The sequence below is a fragment of the Malaclemys terrapin genome, chromosome 25 (assembly GCF_027887155.1).
Source record: "Malaclemys terrapin pileata isolate rMalTer1 chromosome 25, rMalTer1.hap1, whole genome shotgun sequence".
Taxonomy (NCBI): domain Eukaryota; kingdom Metazoa; phylum Chordata; order Testudines; family Emydidae; genus Malaclemys; species Malaclemys terrapin.
This window is the reverse complement of record NC_071529.1, coordinates 15,043,576-15,059,604: the sequence shown is the minus strand read 5'-3', so window position 1 is coordinate 15,059,604 and position 16,029 is coordinate 15,043,576. Positions and strand designations below refer to the sequence as shown.

Here is a 16,029-nt window from a genome sequence, read left to right as displayed (position 1 = left end):
GGGACGCGTCGTGCCAGGCGCCGAACAGACACCGCCCAAGAGCTCGTCATGCTGCATCGCCGCGTGCCCCCACGTCCAGTGTCACTCTCCACCCAGCGTCCGCTCCATGGTGGGCCAATCTCAGGTAAGTCACTGTCATCCCCCCTCCCCGCCCCGGCTGGCCAGGTCACCCCCCCCTGGCTGGCCAGGCCACCCCCATCCCCCCCCAGGCTGGCTAGGCCACCCCCATTCCCAGACAGGGCTCCCCCATCCCCCCCCCAGGCTGGCCAGGCCACCCCCATCCCCCCCCAGGCTGGCTAGGCCACCCCCATCCCCCCCCAGGCTGGCTAGGCCACCCCCATTCCCAGACAGGGCTCCCCCATCCCCCCCCCAGGCTGGCCAGGCCACCCCCATCCCCCCCCAGGCTGGCTAGGCCACCCCCATTCCCAGGCAGGGCTCCCCCATCCCCCCCCCAGGCTGGCCAGGCCACCCCCATCCCCATCCCCCCCCCAGGCTGGCTAGGCCACCCCCATTCCCAGGCAGGGCTCCCCCATCCCCCCCCCAGGCTGGCCAGGCCACCCCCATCCCCATCCCCCCCCCAGGCTGGCTAGGCCACCCCCATTCCCAGGCAGGGCTCCCCCATCCCCCCCCCAGGCTGGCCAGGCCACCCCCATCCGTGGGAGATTGGCCCTTCTGGCCCCTCATGCGCCCTCTCTGTGCCCCCTCCCCTGGCGGCCGGCGGGCCCCTCTTGACGGACCGCGGCGGCCTCTCTTTGCTCCCGGAAGTCCATGTCTCTTCCGGTTCCCCGCTCCCCCCCTCGCTTCCCCCCTCCCCAGGTGCCCGGCCCGGCTGTAAGATGGCGGCGGCGGCGGCCGAGTGCGATGTGATCATGGCGGCGCCCGAGGGGCCCGGGCTGCTGGGCGGCGAGGAGGCGACTCGCAGGTAGCGGGGGCCGAGGGGCGGGGCCGGGGGGGGTTTGTCCAGCGGGGGGGGGGGGGTCCCAGTCACCGACCCCCCCCCGCGTGCGGGGCCCCGGGACCCCCCCCCGGCTGCCCCATTCCCGGGGCTTGTCTCTCGGGGCGGCCCCGGTCTGTGGCGGCGGGGGGGGGGGGGGGTCTCAGGCAGGCAGGACCCCCCCCCGCACACACACCCCGGTTGGGCCTGCAGCGGGGGCGGCTGCCCCGAGTGGGGGGGGACAGTGAGGTGCTAACCCCCCCCCCAGACTGGTGAAATCTGCCCCACGGCGGGGGGGCCCGGGGACCCTGGTGGGGGGGGGTGCCTGGCTCCACATACCCGGGGGAGATGCATTTTTCTGCCACCCCCCCCCCCCTTGAATGTTTTTGTAGGGTCTTCGCTGTGGCCATTTGCACAGGGTCCTGCGGGCACTTGGTGCTTTGCGCCCGAGCCCTCGCGCTGACCCCAGAGCGGGATTTCTCCAGCCGTCGCCCTCCTGCCTGGGCAGAAAGCCCCTGCCTCCAAGCTTGGACCGCCTAACGCATGAGGGGTGCCGGGGCGGGGGGATCGGTTCCCGGGGGGGAGCAGGTTCTGCTGGGTTCGACCGGACCAGTCCGAAGAGAGACGGCAGCCGCGACCTTTTTAACGCGTCCTGTACGGGGGTTTGCAGGACTGAATTCAGCCCCGGAACAGGGGGGCTGGGAGTGAAATCAGTGAACTTCTTAAATTCAGTCCAGGGCTGCCCTTTACTAAGGGAGGTGAGGGATGCCAGATGGGGGGAGGAGGGCCTGCAGCTCCCTGCACGTGATGCTTTGTTGCAGAATGGCTTTGGCTGCATGTCGGATGCTAAGCTCTGTGGCCTTTGCTGGACATGCCCCTATATGAAAGGCAGGGGTGGGTCCAGTCACTGTCTGTTTTATAGAAAAGGTTCAATCTTCTTTTGGTCAAACTTTGTGCAGTACAGCAAACCTCAGCCTGCTGGATGGTGCCAGTTGGCCTACAGTGACGGGTGCTATAGAAAACACTGAGAGGCAGCAAATCTGGGCTTCCTTGGACTTGGCTTTGGGCTTTCAGCGTGTTCCATCGTTTCTGCCTTGGGGCAGTATTGACTAGCGCCCGCAGAAGCCTTTCTTTGCCAGATTGAGGTCTGCTCCGGAGAGGGAGCTAAAGGGTTAAAGTTGTGGTGGAGGGGGGAATCGTCATGGCTCAAAACCCTTGAAGAAGGTTCAGATCCTTTTCCCTTCTCTAACTCTTGGGCCTGAGGACGTCACGGATCCTTATTAATTGTACCTGCCTGTAACAGAACAGTTACTGTTTGAGATTTTTGATAGCATGGAGTCCTGCTCTCCAATACCTGTCCCATGTTACTATGCTCCTTGGGGAAATGATCATTGTGCATGTTGGCTCTCCAAAGTACACTCTGTATCTGAACAGAGAGTCCTGGGGCACCTTATAGACTAACAGATGTATTGGAGCATGAGCTTTCGTGGGTGAATCCCCACTTCGTCAGACGCGTGACCTGTGTATTTGAAGGCAGGATTGGGTGTTGAAAGTACTAGGGCAGCTGCGTTCCTCCCCACCTAGTAATTGTTGAAAGACCAAGCCTCCTTCATCCCCAAAGCTAGCTGGCAAATTCTGCCCAGCGGTGCAGATCCTATCTGAGGCCGGGTGTGGTGAGGATCCCAGCCCTTTCCTCTGGTAATGAATTTCCTTTACAAGAGCAAGTGCTTTTATTACCACCTGCTGCTGAGCTGTGGCAATCACAGCAGGGGGTGAAATGACTAGATCAGCCTTTAGGAAACACTGCGCTAGTTCCAGTGTGCCAAACTGAGAGCTGAATCTAAGCAGTCTGGTGTCTCAGGAGGAATACAGTGTCTGTAAATGGTGTGGCTGAGCCCGTCACTCCAGCACCTGACTGAAGCAGTAGGACAAAATGAAACTGAAAGGGGCCTCTGGGTAGTGCCAGTTGCAAAATGATGGTGAAGGGCTGAGGTATATGTGCTGCTCATTAGCTATCAAAGGGTGCGGGCCGAGGGAGTGGCATTGGAAGTATTGTAGCACCCTGTCAATTAAATAGATAAATAACAGTGTTAAAAAAGCACCTGCATGCTGCATAAAATATCCATGTATCATAGCGGTAAAGAATTGATTAGTGCTGGGAGAGCCCTGCTAAGTTTCATGTAATCCACCGCCTCCCCAGGCTAATGTAAGATTGTTCCTTATAGTATTTTCTCCAGGGCTTTGTTCACTTTTAAATGCCTAGTGTAAATATTAAAACTATCAACAATTAAAAATCATGAACTGGGCTCACTCTTCCTGCTACAGAGATCTCTAGCACTCTAGCACCAACCTCTCTCTTCCCCCATACCTGAGTTCAGAAGGCAGCTGCAGGAAATGAACTGGTCATGAATAAAATGACCCATAGAAAGGACTGAAGAGTCCCAGAAACAGAAGAACTCTGACATCCTCAGTGGGAGGGTTGGTTCCTGGCCCACTCCAGATAGAGCCCTGGGAATGGAGAGCAAAAGCAACCTAGCTCACTCGGCTACCTTGATGGGATAGGGCCACTACCTCAGTCCTGGGTCATTAAGGTTCAATCTTTCATCCAGTGGTTGTCCTTTTGAGTGTGGGATTCCCAGGCTTTCTTCTTTCCTGTTGGGGTGATCCTGTCTTTTAATCTGATTGCGGGGTGGCAGGGCAACACTATTCCAGGGTCACCTAGAGGGGAGGTGTTAAAGGACGGAATTAATATGCTCCTTCCAAGATGTTCCCATCCCCTCTTGGTAGCTCAGAGCTTGGGACCTCTTGCTTTGAGCAGATGCCTGCAGTCAAGAACTTCCTGAGTGTTAATCTTCTCTTTGCCATGAAGCTCCTCTCTGGGTTTGAGCAAGTTCTTTAGCTTCTCTGGCCCAGTTTACCCATTTGTAAAATTGGGATACTGCTCAGCTGTGTCAAAGAGGGTGTTTGGAGATGTAGCTAATGTCTGTAAAGCCTCTTGAACCATGCAAAGTGCTATAAGAACGGCCAGACTGGGTCAGACCAAAGGTCCATCTAGCCCAGTGTCCTGTCATCCGACCGTGGCCAATGCCAGGTGCCCCAGAGGGAATGAACAGAACAGGGAATCATCAAGTGATCCATCCCCTGTCGCCCATTCCCAGCTTCTGGCAAACAGAGGATAGAGCCACCATCCCTGCCCAGCCTGGCAAATAGCCATTGATGGACCTGTCCTCCATGAACTTATCTAGTTCTTTATTGAACTCAGGTATGGTCTTGGCCTTCACAACATCCTCTGGCAAAGAGTTCCACAGGTTGACTGCTATGTAAGTGCTTAGCATTGTTGGACTTGGGCAGACTAGGCACGGGAACCTGATGTTTCACTACAGCTTTTGTAGGGTGAGTGGGTAAATTTCCAATTTAAAAAAAAAAAACCACCCCATAACCTGGGTAAATTATTTTGATACAATTGTGTTTTTGGACTAACTTTTGCCCAAATGTACTAAAATGGTCCCTGATGGCTGCTTCTGCTCCCCGAGCTGGAGGAGAAGATAGACGTAGCAAAGCAGTGATTTGTATTTCAGTGTAATTGTCCTGGCATTGCACTGAAACAGCTGCAAATAAACGGAATGTGTCAGTTGCAGGTTGTTTCAGAGGCTTATCAGTGGAAGGAATGGAATATGGTCACAAGATAATGGTTGCCTGCTGTTGCATAAATTCCAGGGATACTTATGGAAAATGATTGATGTAACTGCACTAATTTTATCTGATGATGGTGCAGTTAGTGACAGTTATTGTTGAATAGCTGCATTCTGATTGGCTTAAATTCTGTGTTCTGATCCAATCACAGATCAGCATATCCATAAGAGGGGGAGTTTTTTAAAAAGATTTCTAGACCATGGAAACGGTTTTCTTGTGGCTCAGTTGATTTCTGAAGCTTTATTTCACTTCATTTTTTATCGGATAAATAGTTTCTCGGCCATCTGCTTGGCAGCTCCAGAGTCTATCTGTTGTGCATATATGTGGGGGGATGTTTCCCCTCATTCTTCAGTGCTGAATGATGTGGAAGAAGTATCTTAAAAAGAGGTATCTTTAAAAGTCTCATTGCTAAATTAATATTAGGATTAACAGTTCCTTCATCAGACTTTTTCCTTTACTATTTGGTACCAGCTTCAGAGTGGCTGTGCTATCATAGTTACCTTTGTAAAATGGAGAGTATGAGATTTACACAATGAAGAAAAAATGTCCCAAACCAAAGAATTTGAGTTTTCCCTCATCTTTGGGTCAGAAGACTTCACCTTTAGATTGCCAGTTCAAATCTAGTGTAACTCAGTCGTGAGGGGATCACTACCATCTCATGTGAAATGAGTTGATGGGTGAACAAATCTCATTAATTGACTCTTGTGTTGACAGTCTCAGCAGCAAACCAAAGGTTTAATTGGCCATGAAGCCTGAAGACATTCTGTTCATGGATGAGGTACATTAGCACTGTACCTATGCGGTGGATAAATAGGACTTCCAGTGTCCAAGGCCAGTGGAATTCTTTTTTTTAGAATAACCAGTGGTGCTGAAAAGAAGTCTTCACACAAATACTGCACTACTGTGAATACAGAGTGCACTGCAGGGTTTGAATAATTCTGTTTAGAGAATCAGTGTAGAGTAGGTGTACAAAAATTAAATATTTAATACTTAAAATGTATGTAGAGCCGTATGTCTTCAAAGCATCGTACAAGCTCCTTTTTTTGGTTGAGTAATTCTATATTGTAGGTAGGCGATCATAGGCTTATCAGAAATGTGTGCTGGTTACTTATTAAGACCAATCAGTTTCCTTGATTTCAGTTTCTTATCAAAGGGCTTCTCTAACTGCACTATTTAAAGCTCTAGCACCACAATAGCCCTTGAGTCCAAGTTTGTTTCCATGAAAACAAACCGGAAGCAGGATATTTCTGGCACTAGGCCCTTCCGTGAACGTTATAAAAGAGGCATAGTGGGTGTTGTCTTCACCAGAAATGATTTAGGGCCGTGGTTCTCAACCTTATTGAGCCCAGGGACTGGCTTGCTGCCTTCCTAAACGATGTCAGGGAGAGCTCAGGGACCGGCGCTGGTCCATGGACTGGTCGTTGGGAAACACTGGTTTGGGGTATTCCTGTGGAGTAGGCTATGCTGCCACACAGACAGACACACACGCACACACACACACACCGCTACGGCGTTATATTTGTGGCATTCAAAAACTCCAGTACCCTTTGAGGTGAATCGGTATAAACACAAGCACCTGCCTGCACAGCCACTGAATTTCCCCACCTTCCTTCCTGCGTATTGTGAGCTCTAGGTCAGTGGTTCTCAAACGTTTGTACTGGTGCCCCCTTTCACACAGCAAGCCTCAGGTGCGACCCCCCCCTTATACATTAAACACACTTTTTTATATATTTAACACCATTATAAATGCTGGAGGCAAGCGGGGTCTGGGGTGGAGGCTGACAGCTCACGACCCACCCCTCCCGTAATAACCTCGCGACCCCCTGCGGGGTCCCGACCCCCAGTTTGAGAACCCCTGCTTTAATCATTTCAAGATCCTGCACTAAGCAACTGGTAGCAGCATCGCTCCTTGATCAGTAGGGGGTGCTGATGCACAGAGGAATGTGCTATTTGACATGCTACAGTGCTGCTTTGTATTGTAATGAGGATGGCTCCCAGGTGACCTTGTCTAGCTGCAGGATAAGATCATGATTTAAGTTTGAAGAAGTCTAGTTTGAGTTTAGCGTGATGTGAGAGGCTGCTTTGACCAGCCTGACGACAGCAGTATGGAAGTATGCTATAAGCTTCACATGTTGCCTCCACCCTCTCATTCCCCAGCCGCTGTTTCTCATGGCTGACCTGAAAGAAGCATCTCTAGGGGGTGAGAGAGGAGACCCCTCTGTGCTGTGACCCGTTCATTCCTTGGCTTCTCTGCTGAGACTGTCAGCATGCAGGGGGGAGAGGGGTGTGTAGTGCTAGGCTGGTTTTAAGCTCATTTCACACAGGTAAGATGAAGATTTTGTCACCATGACGTTTACTAAAAATAACCAACAGCTCCATGACCTGTCTGTGACTTTTACTAAAAATAACTGGGGGGGAGGAATGACAGCTGAAGCGGCGGGGGTGGGGGGATTGACAGCCCGAACCCCATCACCACGGACAGGGGAAGGCACAGTCCCGGCTGCAGCCCCTGACAGCTGAAGCCAAAGAAGTCACAGAGGTCCGATAAAGTCACAGAATCCGTGACCTCTGCGACTAAATCGTATCCGTACACACAGGTGTCTGCATAGCATCTGATGGCAGAGGTCTGGGCTGGATTTCAGTTGAAAGACTCCATATCCTGTAGCAAAATGCCTTGAATGTATCAATGAAGCAAGTTGACTGTGGCCTTTTGCCCCTGCAAGTGACTAGCGGGGTTGCTTGGACCTCCTGGGGATTCACTATTGTTAGCCCAGAGAGTTTGGAGATGCAAACAGACCTCTGCGTGGAGGGGCACTAGGCGAGCTGCCTAGAAAGCAAGTCAAAATGTGAACAGCCTGGAGTTTCTGACCTTGGAGCGCCTCCTAAACACAAAGCTAAGCACTTGACTTGCTGGAACTTTTGGTCAGCTCTTTAGTTCCCAGATAAGCTTAAAGTACTTTGCAGTTTAGGCAGGAAGTGAGAGAGGAGTGATGGTGGTGGGAGGCATTCAGTCTGCCACCTCCGTAGATTGTACAGACCTGAGTTACACATTCAGAGATCGGGTGGCTGCAGAGTGCCAGCCAGGTAGGAAGGCTGGTGCAATAGCTCCATTTGGGAGGTGGGGTTCAGACGGAGCTTGGAAGGCTCTGCTCATTCTGGAAATGACTTGTTCTTGGCTGTGTCTCTGTTTCTGTGCTATGAAAATCAGGGATGCGATTTGGGTTGATGCTAGGATGTTAGAGGACGGTTGCAAGCTAGAGCAGGGGGAAATCTGTGTTAGGATTTATATGGTGGTAGGAGGCAGATGAAAGATGCTGTTCAAAAGCTCTTGGGCTAATCTGGGACCATCTCACTGCTGTGCAGGGTGGCTTGTCTGTCTTGGCAGTTTGTTCCAAGAGCTAGCAAGGGTTGGGATTGCTGCAGAGGGTGAGCAGAGGGCCTACCAGCCCCTCCAGCCACTGGGGTTGAATAGTTCAGAGGGGAGTTATTGAGGCCACTGCCGTTCTGGAGGAGGAAACTCATCTCCAGTGAGGATGTGGCAGATCCTAGGGGAGAAGGTATCAGTAATGTTCTTCCCATGAAAGGAGTCTGAGGAGCCTTTCAGGTTGAGCTGGGCCATGGAGTAGGACTGGCTGCAACACCTGGAGAACTGAGAGCACATGACAGGCTTGTTAACCAAGCAGTTTGCAGGTCACCAAATTTCAGGAGGAGGGAGTTGTTTCAGACAGCTGGCTCCTAGCAGCGCTCTCAGTGCTTGCAGGCAATGAAAGAGACTCTTCTTAGTGAGTCCCTTGAAGTGGCTCTGTTCCTCCCCACCCCCTGGGTTCACCACGGAGAGGCCCTGAAGAAACACTGACCTCTCCGAACAAAGGAATCCATTCAGGCCTGGATTGTATTTTTAGCAAAGCAGCAAGTGGGGAATGCAGCCTACATCAGTGTGAGATGCAGAATGATCTCATTCAGGCTGCAGCATCTGTTTGGATTGAAACAATTACTAATGATATCAGGAGATCTGCATTTGTTTTGTTAGTATAGCCAGAGACAGTGGTAAACAAGAACCGTTTTCTGTGTGTTGGAACACAACTGGGGAGAGACGCTGCCGTTCTGTTCCCGGGCTCTCACGCCTTGCATCTTGCAAACCCAGCGACTCTGCCTACATGTTTTGAAGCCACTTTGATTTTCTTGCAAGACTTCATCATTCAGCTTTAAAGGCGTGTAAACAATAAAGGCAGCCATGTTTACTTCCTCTCTGGTAAGGTTATCCAGCCACTGAGGTTTGACATGTCAGCGAAGTGCTGTGTCTAGGAAAGCCAACCAACATTAGATAGAAACAACCATCCTCATACTCTTCACCAGATTATTTCAAAGGGCTTTGTAAGCCTTACAGCTCTCCTGTGAGGTAGGTCTGTATTTAACCACCCGTTTCACACATGGGGTGATGAGGCGCAGAGGTCAGCGACTGACTCACTGGCGGTCAGGGAACAACCCCAGGAGTCCTGGCTTACAGCCCTACAGCTGGAACCACTAGAAACACTGCATTGCATAAGGACTGGTAAAGTTGCTTAAAGATTTACACATGAGACAAGTGGCTCAGCAGGCCAAGAGAGATCAGGTTTGGCAATGATCCTTGCTGCCCTGTTCTTCAGAATATGTAACCACAGCAATGGGACCATAGACGCTAGAAAGGAAACTTCTAGGCACCACTTCCTTCAACCCTCCTCATGTTCAGAAGTGGCCATGGTGCATGGGTGTCTTATTTTACGGAGTGAAAATCCCATCATGATGAGTGGTACAAATCCATCCCCTTGGCACGAGTTACTGAAACAATCCCTACTCAGAGAGTTGAGAGAGAGATCTACAGCATGGCACCGATGAGATGTACATTGCATGTATCTTTTACACGGCTTGTTCACCAGCTCGGATCCACTCAGGAGGAGCACATGCGGTCAGTCTGTCGGGACAGTTACATTTTAAAAAGTGATTTTTCATTCCCAGAACAGATTTTGTTTCCTTTTGCTGTAAGTCAAGTAGGGGGCATATTTGTCTAGCTCTGCTTCTGTCTCATGACGTGTGGGTGGAGAGTTCTACTCTGACACTTGCCGTGTGTTCCGACACACTCCACTGTGCATATCTCCAGGCTGACTTGGTGGGTGTGGGTGGAGATTACAGGTTTCGACCACAGCAGCAGAGGGTTCAGTTCTGATGGGAACCTTGGCATGATGCCGTCCCTGGGGATGTTAGCGGGAAGAACATGGGTGAGGAGGGCATGTTGGCAGCTTCCCACCAGATAGAGGTGAAAGCTCATTCAGACCAGACTCAGGCTGGGGGGCGGATGGGAACTTATTAGATACCTTTCAAGGCCCTGAAGTGAACCCACTGAAACCGAGGGAGAGGGACCTGGATCTGTTGCGTTCCCAGCACTCCCAGTTTGGGACGTGTACTCTCAGAGCACCACATGGCAGCTCGCTTCTCTGCCACCCAGTCACCCCTGGACTCTGATTGTTTTAAGTAAACATAAACGTACTGGGCCAGGGAGGTCCCTGGTGTGTCTGGCCAGTGCAGTGAGTGACACTAGACCTGGGGCTTGCCTGTTGTCAGCATCCTGAGCTGAACCTAATTGGTAACGAGATTAAAAATGAAAGTGAGCAGCACATATTTTAGCCCTGACCCTGAAGGCCCTTGGAGTGGTAGCACTCCCTGTCGATTGTTTTGCCAGCTGACAAACAGCCCTTTGCTTGCGGCTGTTGCGTGGGAGTGGCCAATGGCAAGCCCGAATGAGGTTAAAAACATGTTAACTTGCCCCCACACAGTTCCCTTTGTTCCTTTGTTAGTGGGCTTGCCAAACATAGCTTGCATTGTTCGCTTCAGCTTGCCTTCAGCTCGCGCCCGCTGAAATGCCTTCCTTCGGGCAGAAAGGGGCTGTGGCAGTGTTCGCTCCTTACAGAGAGGGCCGGGTTTTGAATACCCAGACCAGATTTAATCAGGGGGTGGGGTTGAAAGGTGTCTTCAGCTTGGACTCTTTGGCTCACGGACTGTCATTTACTATGTCTGTCCAACAACGTCAATGTTAAAGAATAGGCTCTGGACCAGCAGGTCTCTGACTTTATGCCTCATCTAACACTCAGGAGTGTTGGCGTGTTTCCTTTGTAAAGTTACTTAGGGTACATCTACACTACAGGGGGGAGTCGATTTAAGATACGCAAATTCAGCTACGTGAATAGCATAGCTGAATTCGACGTATCGCAGCCGACTTACCCCGTTGTGAGGACGGCGGCAAAATCGACCTCCGCGGCTTCCCGTCGACGGCGCTTACTCCCACCTCCGCTGGTGGAGTAAGAGCGCCGATTCGGGGATCGATCCCCGAGAGGTCGATTTCTACCCGCCGATTCAGGCCTAGCCGATTCAGGCCTATAGACCTAGCCTCAGTGTGGTCGGAATGGACTCGTATTCGGCTACTGTAATTTAAGCCGGCCCATGGACCGTCAGTGGTGCACATTCCACACTTTGAGAACTGATGTCCTGGCCCATATGCATTGTAGCAGCGGCTCTACGGAGTGGCACCCAACCCTTACCTGGCCAGGATGTCATGAAGGGTGAAATCCCTGCTTTCCAGAGCTCACACAATGCCTTGGCACCGCTTCAGTCTCACTCGGGGTCTCAAGAGGATGTAAGAGGTGCCCGCTATGTGCTGGCAGAGGGGTGCCACTTGTTCAGAACCTGAGCCGCACATCATTTTTGTAAATTGTATGTTTTAAAAATAAAATGGAACCAAATGGATACCTGCTTGTACCTTCCTTGATCGACTAGACTGTACGCTCTTCAAGGTAGGCTGATACCGGCCTGGGAGTTTGGTAGAGCTTGTAGTGCAAAGGGGCCTGATTCTGATTTGGGCCTCTGGACACTACCACAAAGCTAACAGTGATAGTAGAAATTGCTTTCGTTCACCAGCTGTAAAATTGGTTGATCGGCTTTGTGCCTTCCCTGGCGTTACAGGGAAGGAGGGGGGCCGGGGATAGCTCTAATGACTCCGTGGGCTGCCTGTTCTGTACGCCCGTGCTGCTTGAGTTGGCGTATTAAAGCTATTTTCAGTGCCAGGTGTCTACCTTGGACTTCACAAGTCATTTCTGAGCAGAATCGTGGTAAAGCCTCAAAAGAGATTTTCCTGGTTTCTGTAACTCTCTGGGCCCTGGCTTTTCGCAAGGTGGAGAAGTTCGGCTCGGAGCCTGTCCAGTGTGACCTGAGCGTTTGAGACTAAATGTGGAACTTTGCCCTGGCAGGCTGGAATGTCCCTTTAGCTATTTTGGTGCCATCAGCCTTTGCCCCATCGCTGCTGTGAATTCTATCTACGGAGCAGTTGGCTGACATTTCCTTTGAGGAGGAAGGTGTCCTGTGCGCGTTGACTCCTCGTGTGGTAAGGAAGGGGTTGCTTATATCTATGGCTGGACTAGCCCAGTGTGCTAGGCTGGAATCCAAGGGATACCGTCTCCCTAATGCGATTTGGATCATTAAGTGTGTCCTCTGTAGACTTGCCCCCATTGCTCGATTTCTGAAATTTGCCTTCCTCCAAGGAAGAGGTTTTAGCCGGGTGTACGTTGTGGGAGTTCTCCTTCGGCAGGACTCAGCACGTGCTTTAATTTCTGTAGCTCTGGGTGCAATGGTGACGACCCAAATGATTTTATCCCAGTGCGGATTGAAATACGTCCCAGAACAGGGCGAGTTAGTACTTTAAAGTCTCCATCTCATTGCCATTTTACCTGTTCAGTGGCACAGAAAGGGAAACAAAACCATTTGGGCTCATTGGTCCTGAGCTTGGGAAGCCCTGGTAGCTAAACTCCCGAAAGAGCAGTCTGTCGGCACTATTGCCGGGGCCCTGTTGAGAGGTGCCGCTGCTTTGGAGAAGCCATGCAGGGGAGGAGAGTGGGTAGCTCTCCCGACAGCAGCTGGGATGTGTAAATGTTATTCGATGCTGTTTCAGATGCAGATGCAGTGGCAGGGCCCAGTTTTGCCTGACTTACGCCGCTGCCTCAGACAGAGTTTGTCCCTCAGTGAAGCGTTTCCAAACGTGTGGGGTGCAAAGGACTGGCTGTGGGGCATGGAACGGTGGCAGTGCATGTTCCCTGCCAGGCTGCCCTGCCGATGTGGGGAGATGGACCGTGGGTGCAATTACTTCTGTTTTTCTGAAGGCTCAACCTCCAAGGGCTTCAGGGGAGATGCCTCAGGCTGAACGTTGCATGTTCTAGGAGACTTCCTAGGGCCTGCTCTCAGGTGGTTCTGAGCCCCTCCTCAGCCTGCTGACTTCAGGAGACCTCTCCAGCAGTCTGGGCCATTCCTGCATGGTCTGGAGCTGCTCCTGACAGGTGGTCAGCACCTTCGGTTTCTGCTGATTTCAGTGGCAGTTGTGGGTGTTCAGCACCGTGCAGGATCGGACCTGTAAATTCTGTAAAACTTCTGCAATTGTCTTGGTTTCTGAGCGTTAAAGAACAAATACCCTTGGGCCAGATTCTGAGCGGTGGCTGGCCAGCACTTAGTGCAGCTCAAGGGAGGAGTGTGCAAAGTTGGTCTGAATCCATCATGAGCTCCTGTGATTCTTGGCTGGCCCCCTAGCCAGCTGCCTATGGCCCCAAGGGCTGTTGCAGCATCTGGGAGTCCCCTGAACATGAGGTGCCCTCTTTCCCCGGGAGTACCGTCGAAGGGGGCAATTCTGTAGTGGCCAGGCAGGCCAGCTTTAGAGCCATGGGTAGCCAGTAGAGCAGTGCAGAGCTGTCCGGAGGCAGCTGGGGATGTGGTCCTTGGGGCCAGTCAGTGTCTCTCGATACTGCTGTTCATCTCACTGTGGGATATTGTACTCTCTTTCAGAGAAGCAGAGACTTTCAAGGAACAAGGAAATGCTTATTATGCCAAGAAAGATTACAATGAAGCATACAACTACTACACAAAAGCCATAGGTGAGAGCGACTGTTTGTGACCGTGTTCTGGGGCTCGCCGAATCCGACTGGGTTATGGGGGGAATAAACCAGCATATTGGTCAACTCACGGTGCTAACGGCACACGTTGAAGAAACCTCTTCCAAGTGTCCCGGTGACACAGATGTGATAGTTACCGTGTACGATCTCACCAGATTTACCGGGAGTGCTTGGGATGGCTGTAGCGCTGCCCAATGTAGCACCCTGTCTGTGTCTGGTCCAGCCAGGCTGATGGAGTTGGATCTCCTTCGTGTTAATGATTGCGTGTGGGCTCAGCAGTGTTACCATGCTGGTGGGCACTGAACAGGATGCTATGCGATTTCCAATGCGCTTGTACAAGGGAACTCCGACCCCTCTGGGTGCTCCTAAATAGAAACGGCTGACTCCAGGTAATTTTTATGCTGCTCATGTAGGGTATGAACTTGCAAACGGGGAATGTGATTTTGAACCCAGCAGTGACCTTGTAATGTGCTCTGTCGACAATCTGTGTAGCCCTTTGCATTGCACTAACTGGGATTGCTGTAATGTTTTCTCCAGACGCATGTCCTAACAATGCCAGTTATTATGGTAACAGAGCAGCCACCCTAATGATGTTGGGGAAGTTCCGGGAAGCACTGGGAGATGCCCAACAGTCAGTCCGATTGGATGATACCTTTGTACGGGTAGGTGACCAGCCATTCGGTGTATCATTGTTACTAGCCGTTGGAAACCCCCCACGCGAACTTTTGCCACGTTTCTAACTGTCTTCTCAGGGACATCTACGGGAAGGGAAATGTCACCTCTCTCTCGGGAATGCCATGGCTGCCAGCCGCTGCTTCCAGCGAGTTCTAGAACTGGATCACACGAACCCTCAGGCACAACAAGAGGTAAAAAACGCTTTGAGATCCAAATAGCCCCCTCGGGGGGGCTGCCCAGGGGAGCAAGATTCTGCTATGGAGCCTTTCGCCTCTGGGCTGCAGAATCAAGTGTAGCTCAGGTTGGACGTGACTAAATGGTGTCTCTGTGGGGCAGCCACCTGATGGGGGGAGAGGTGACATGAGTTGAGGGTTCAGGCCAGTTTTTAGCAGACTGATACCCACACTGCAAAACTGCTTCTGTGTGCGCTCTCCTCCTTGGTGGAGGTGTGGGAGCTCGACTGGGCAATCCGGGGGCGTGGTGGAGGGGGGCAGTGTGTGGACGCATGCCCTCCTGTTGTCTGTGCTCTGCTTGGCCTGTGGTTGAGCAGAGGCCTTCATTCTCCAGGACAATCAAGCCATCCGATCCCAGGGGCCCACATTAAACTGGTTTTAGAAAAGCAAAGGTAGCTCTGGAGTATTGTTGTTCCCGGAGCTGCTCTGATATCCTGGGCGCTGGCTGGTTTAAATGCCATCCGACGGTGGTGCAGACCAGGCGAGTGGAAACTGACCATGCCCTCCTTTCTTTCAGTTGAAGAATGCGAGCGCTGTGCTGGAATACGAGAGAATAGCTGAAATTGATTTTGACAAACGAGATTTCAGGAAGGTAAAATCAACATGGATCTTTTTTGTCCCATTATGACCAGAAAACACTGATCTGGCTGGCTCAGCGGGAGTCAGGGACAGTGTTCCCTCTAATTTGTTATGTCCATGTGCGGAGTGAATTGTATTATGTGCACCAATATGGAGGTAACGTGTAACACATCACCTTCATATTGGTGCACATAACAAAATTCATGTGGTGGGCCTGGGGCCAAGGGGTTCAGAGTGTGGGAGTGTGCTCAGGGCTGGGGCAGAAGATTGGGTGCAGGGGGTGAGGACTCTGGCTAGGGGTCAAGGCTCTGGGGTGGGGCCAGGAATGAGGGGTTCAGAGTTCAGGAGGGGGCAGAGGGTTGGGGTGTGGGCTCTGGGGTGGGGACAGGGATGAGGGGTTTGGGGTTGCAGGCTGTCCCAGGGCTCCCCCCCGCCCTCTCTCACCGCAGCAGCTTGGGGCCAGGGGAGAGGCGCTGCTCCCCGGTGGCAGCTCCGGTGGGCCTGGGCCAGGCTGGGGGAGGGGCTCCTCTCCCCCAGCGGCAAAAGTCCAGGGCAGTTCCACATTGGGGCCAGCGGGGAGGGGTGCCTCTCCCCGCCGCGGCAGGTCTGTGCTGGGGGACAGGCGCCTCTCCCCGCCGCGGCCCTGAGTCCCTGTGAGGATGGCAGAGCTATGCTGATCTAGCACTACACCAGCTAACTGGCCTGGCGTGAATCTCTTCACGGCTGTTAGCCGCGCAGGCTGGGCTGAGCATGGGTGGGACTGGGGTGTTGACTGGGGGTGTTACTCATCAGATGATGTTCTCAGCAGCTGTAAAGCAAACGTTGGTCCTATAAGACATCCCCAGGATCCCTGTTCTGCCGGTGTTAAAGGGATAAAGGGGGAATGCATATCTATTCACGGCATCCTCCACTGCTGTTTCTACGCCTCGCTCATGCCCTGCCTTAATGAGAG

The 16,029-nt window shown here is 52.3% G+C and overlaps 1 protein-coding gene across 1 annotated transcript in view; it reads left to right on the top strand.

Annotated features, from left to right (window-relative positions):
• The first annotated feature begins 797 nt into the window (after positions 1-797).
• The window catches only part of DNAJC7 (DnaJ heat shock protein family (Hsp40) member C7), a 29,400-nt gene continuing 14,168 nt past the window's right edge, over positions 798-16,029 (top strand). The window contains exons 1-5 of the mRNA XM_054014517.1: positions 798-922; positions 13,484-13,572; positions 14,128-14,252; positions 14,343-14,456; positions 15,016-15,090. Coding sequence (XP_053870492.1) covers positions 837-922; positions 13,484-13,572; positions 14,128-14,252; positions 14,343-14,456; positions 15,016-15,090 — 489 coding nt within the window. The 5' untranslated portion in view covers positions 798-836. The remainder of the gene's footprint in view (positions 923-13,483; positions 13,573-14,127; positions 14,253-14,342; positions 14,457-15,015; positions 15,091-16,029) is intronic.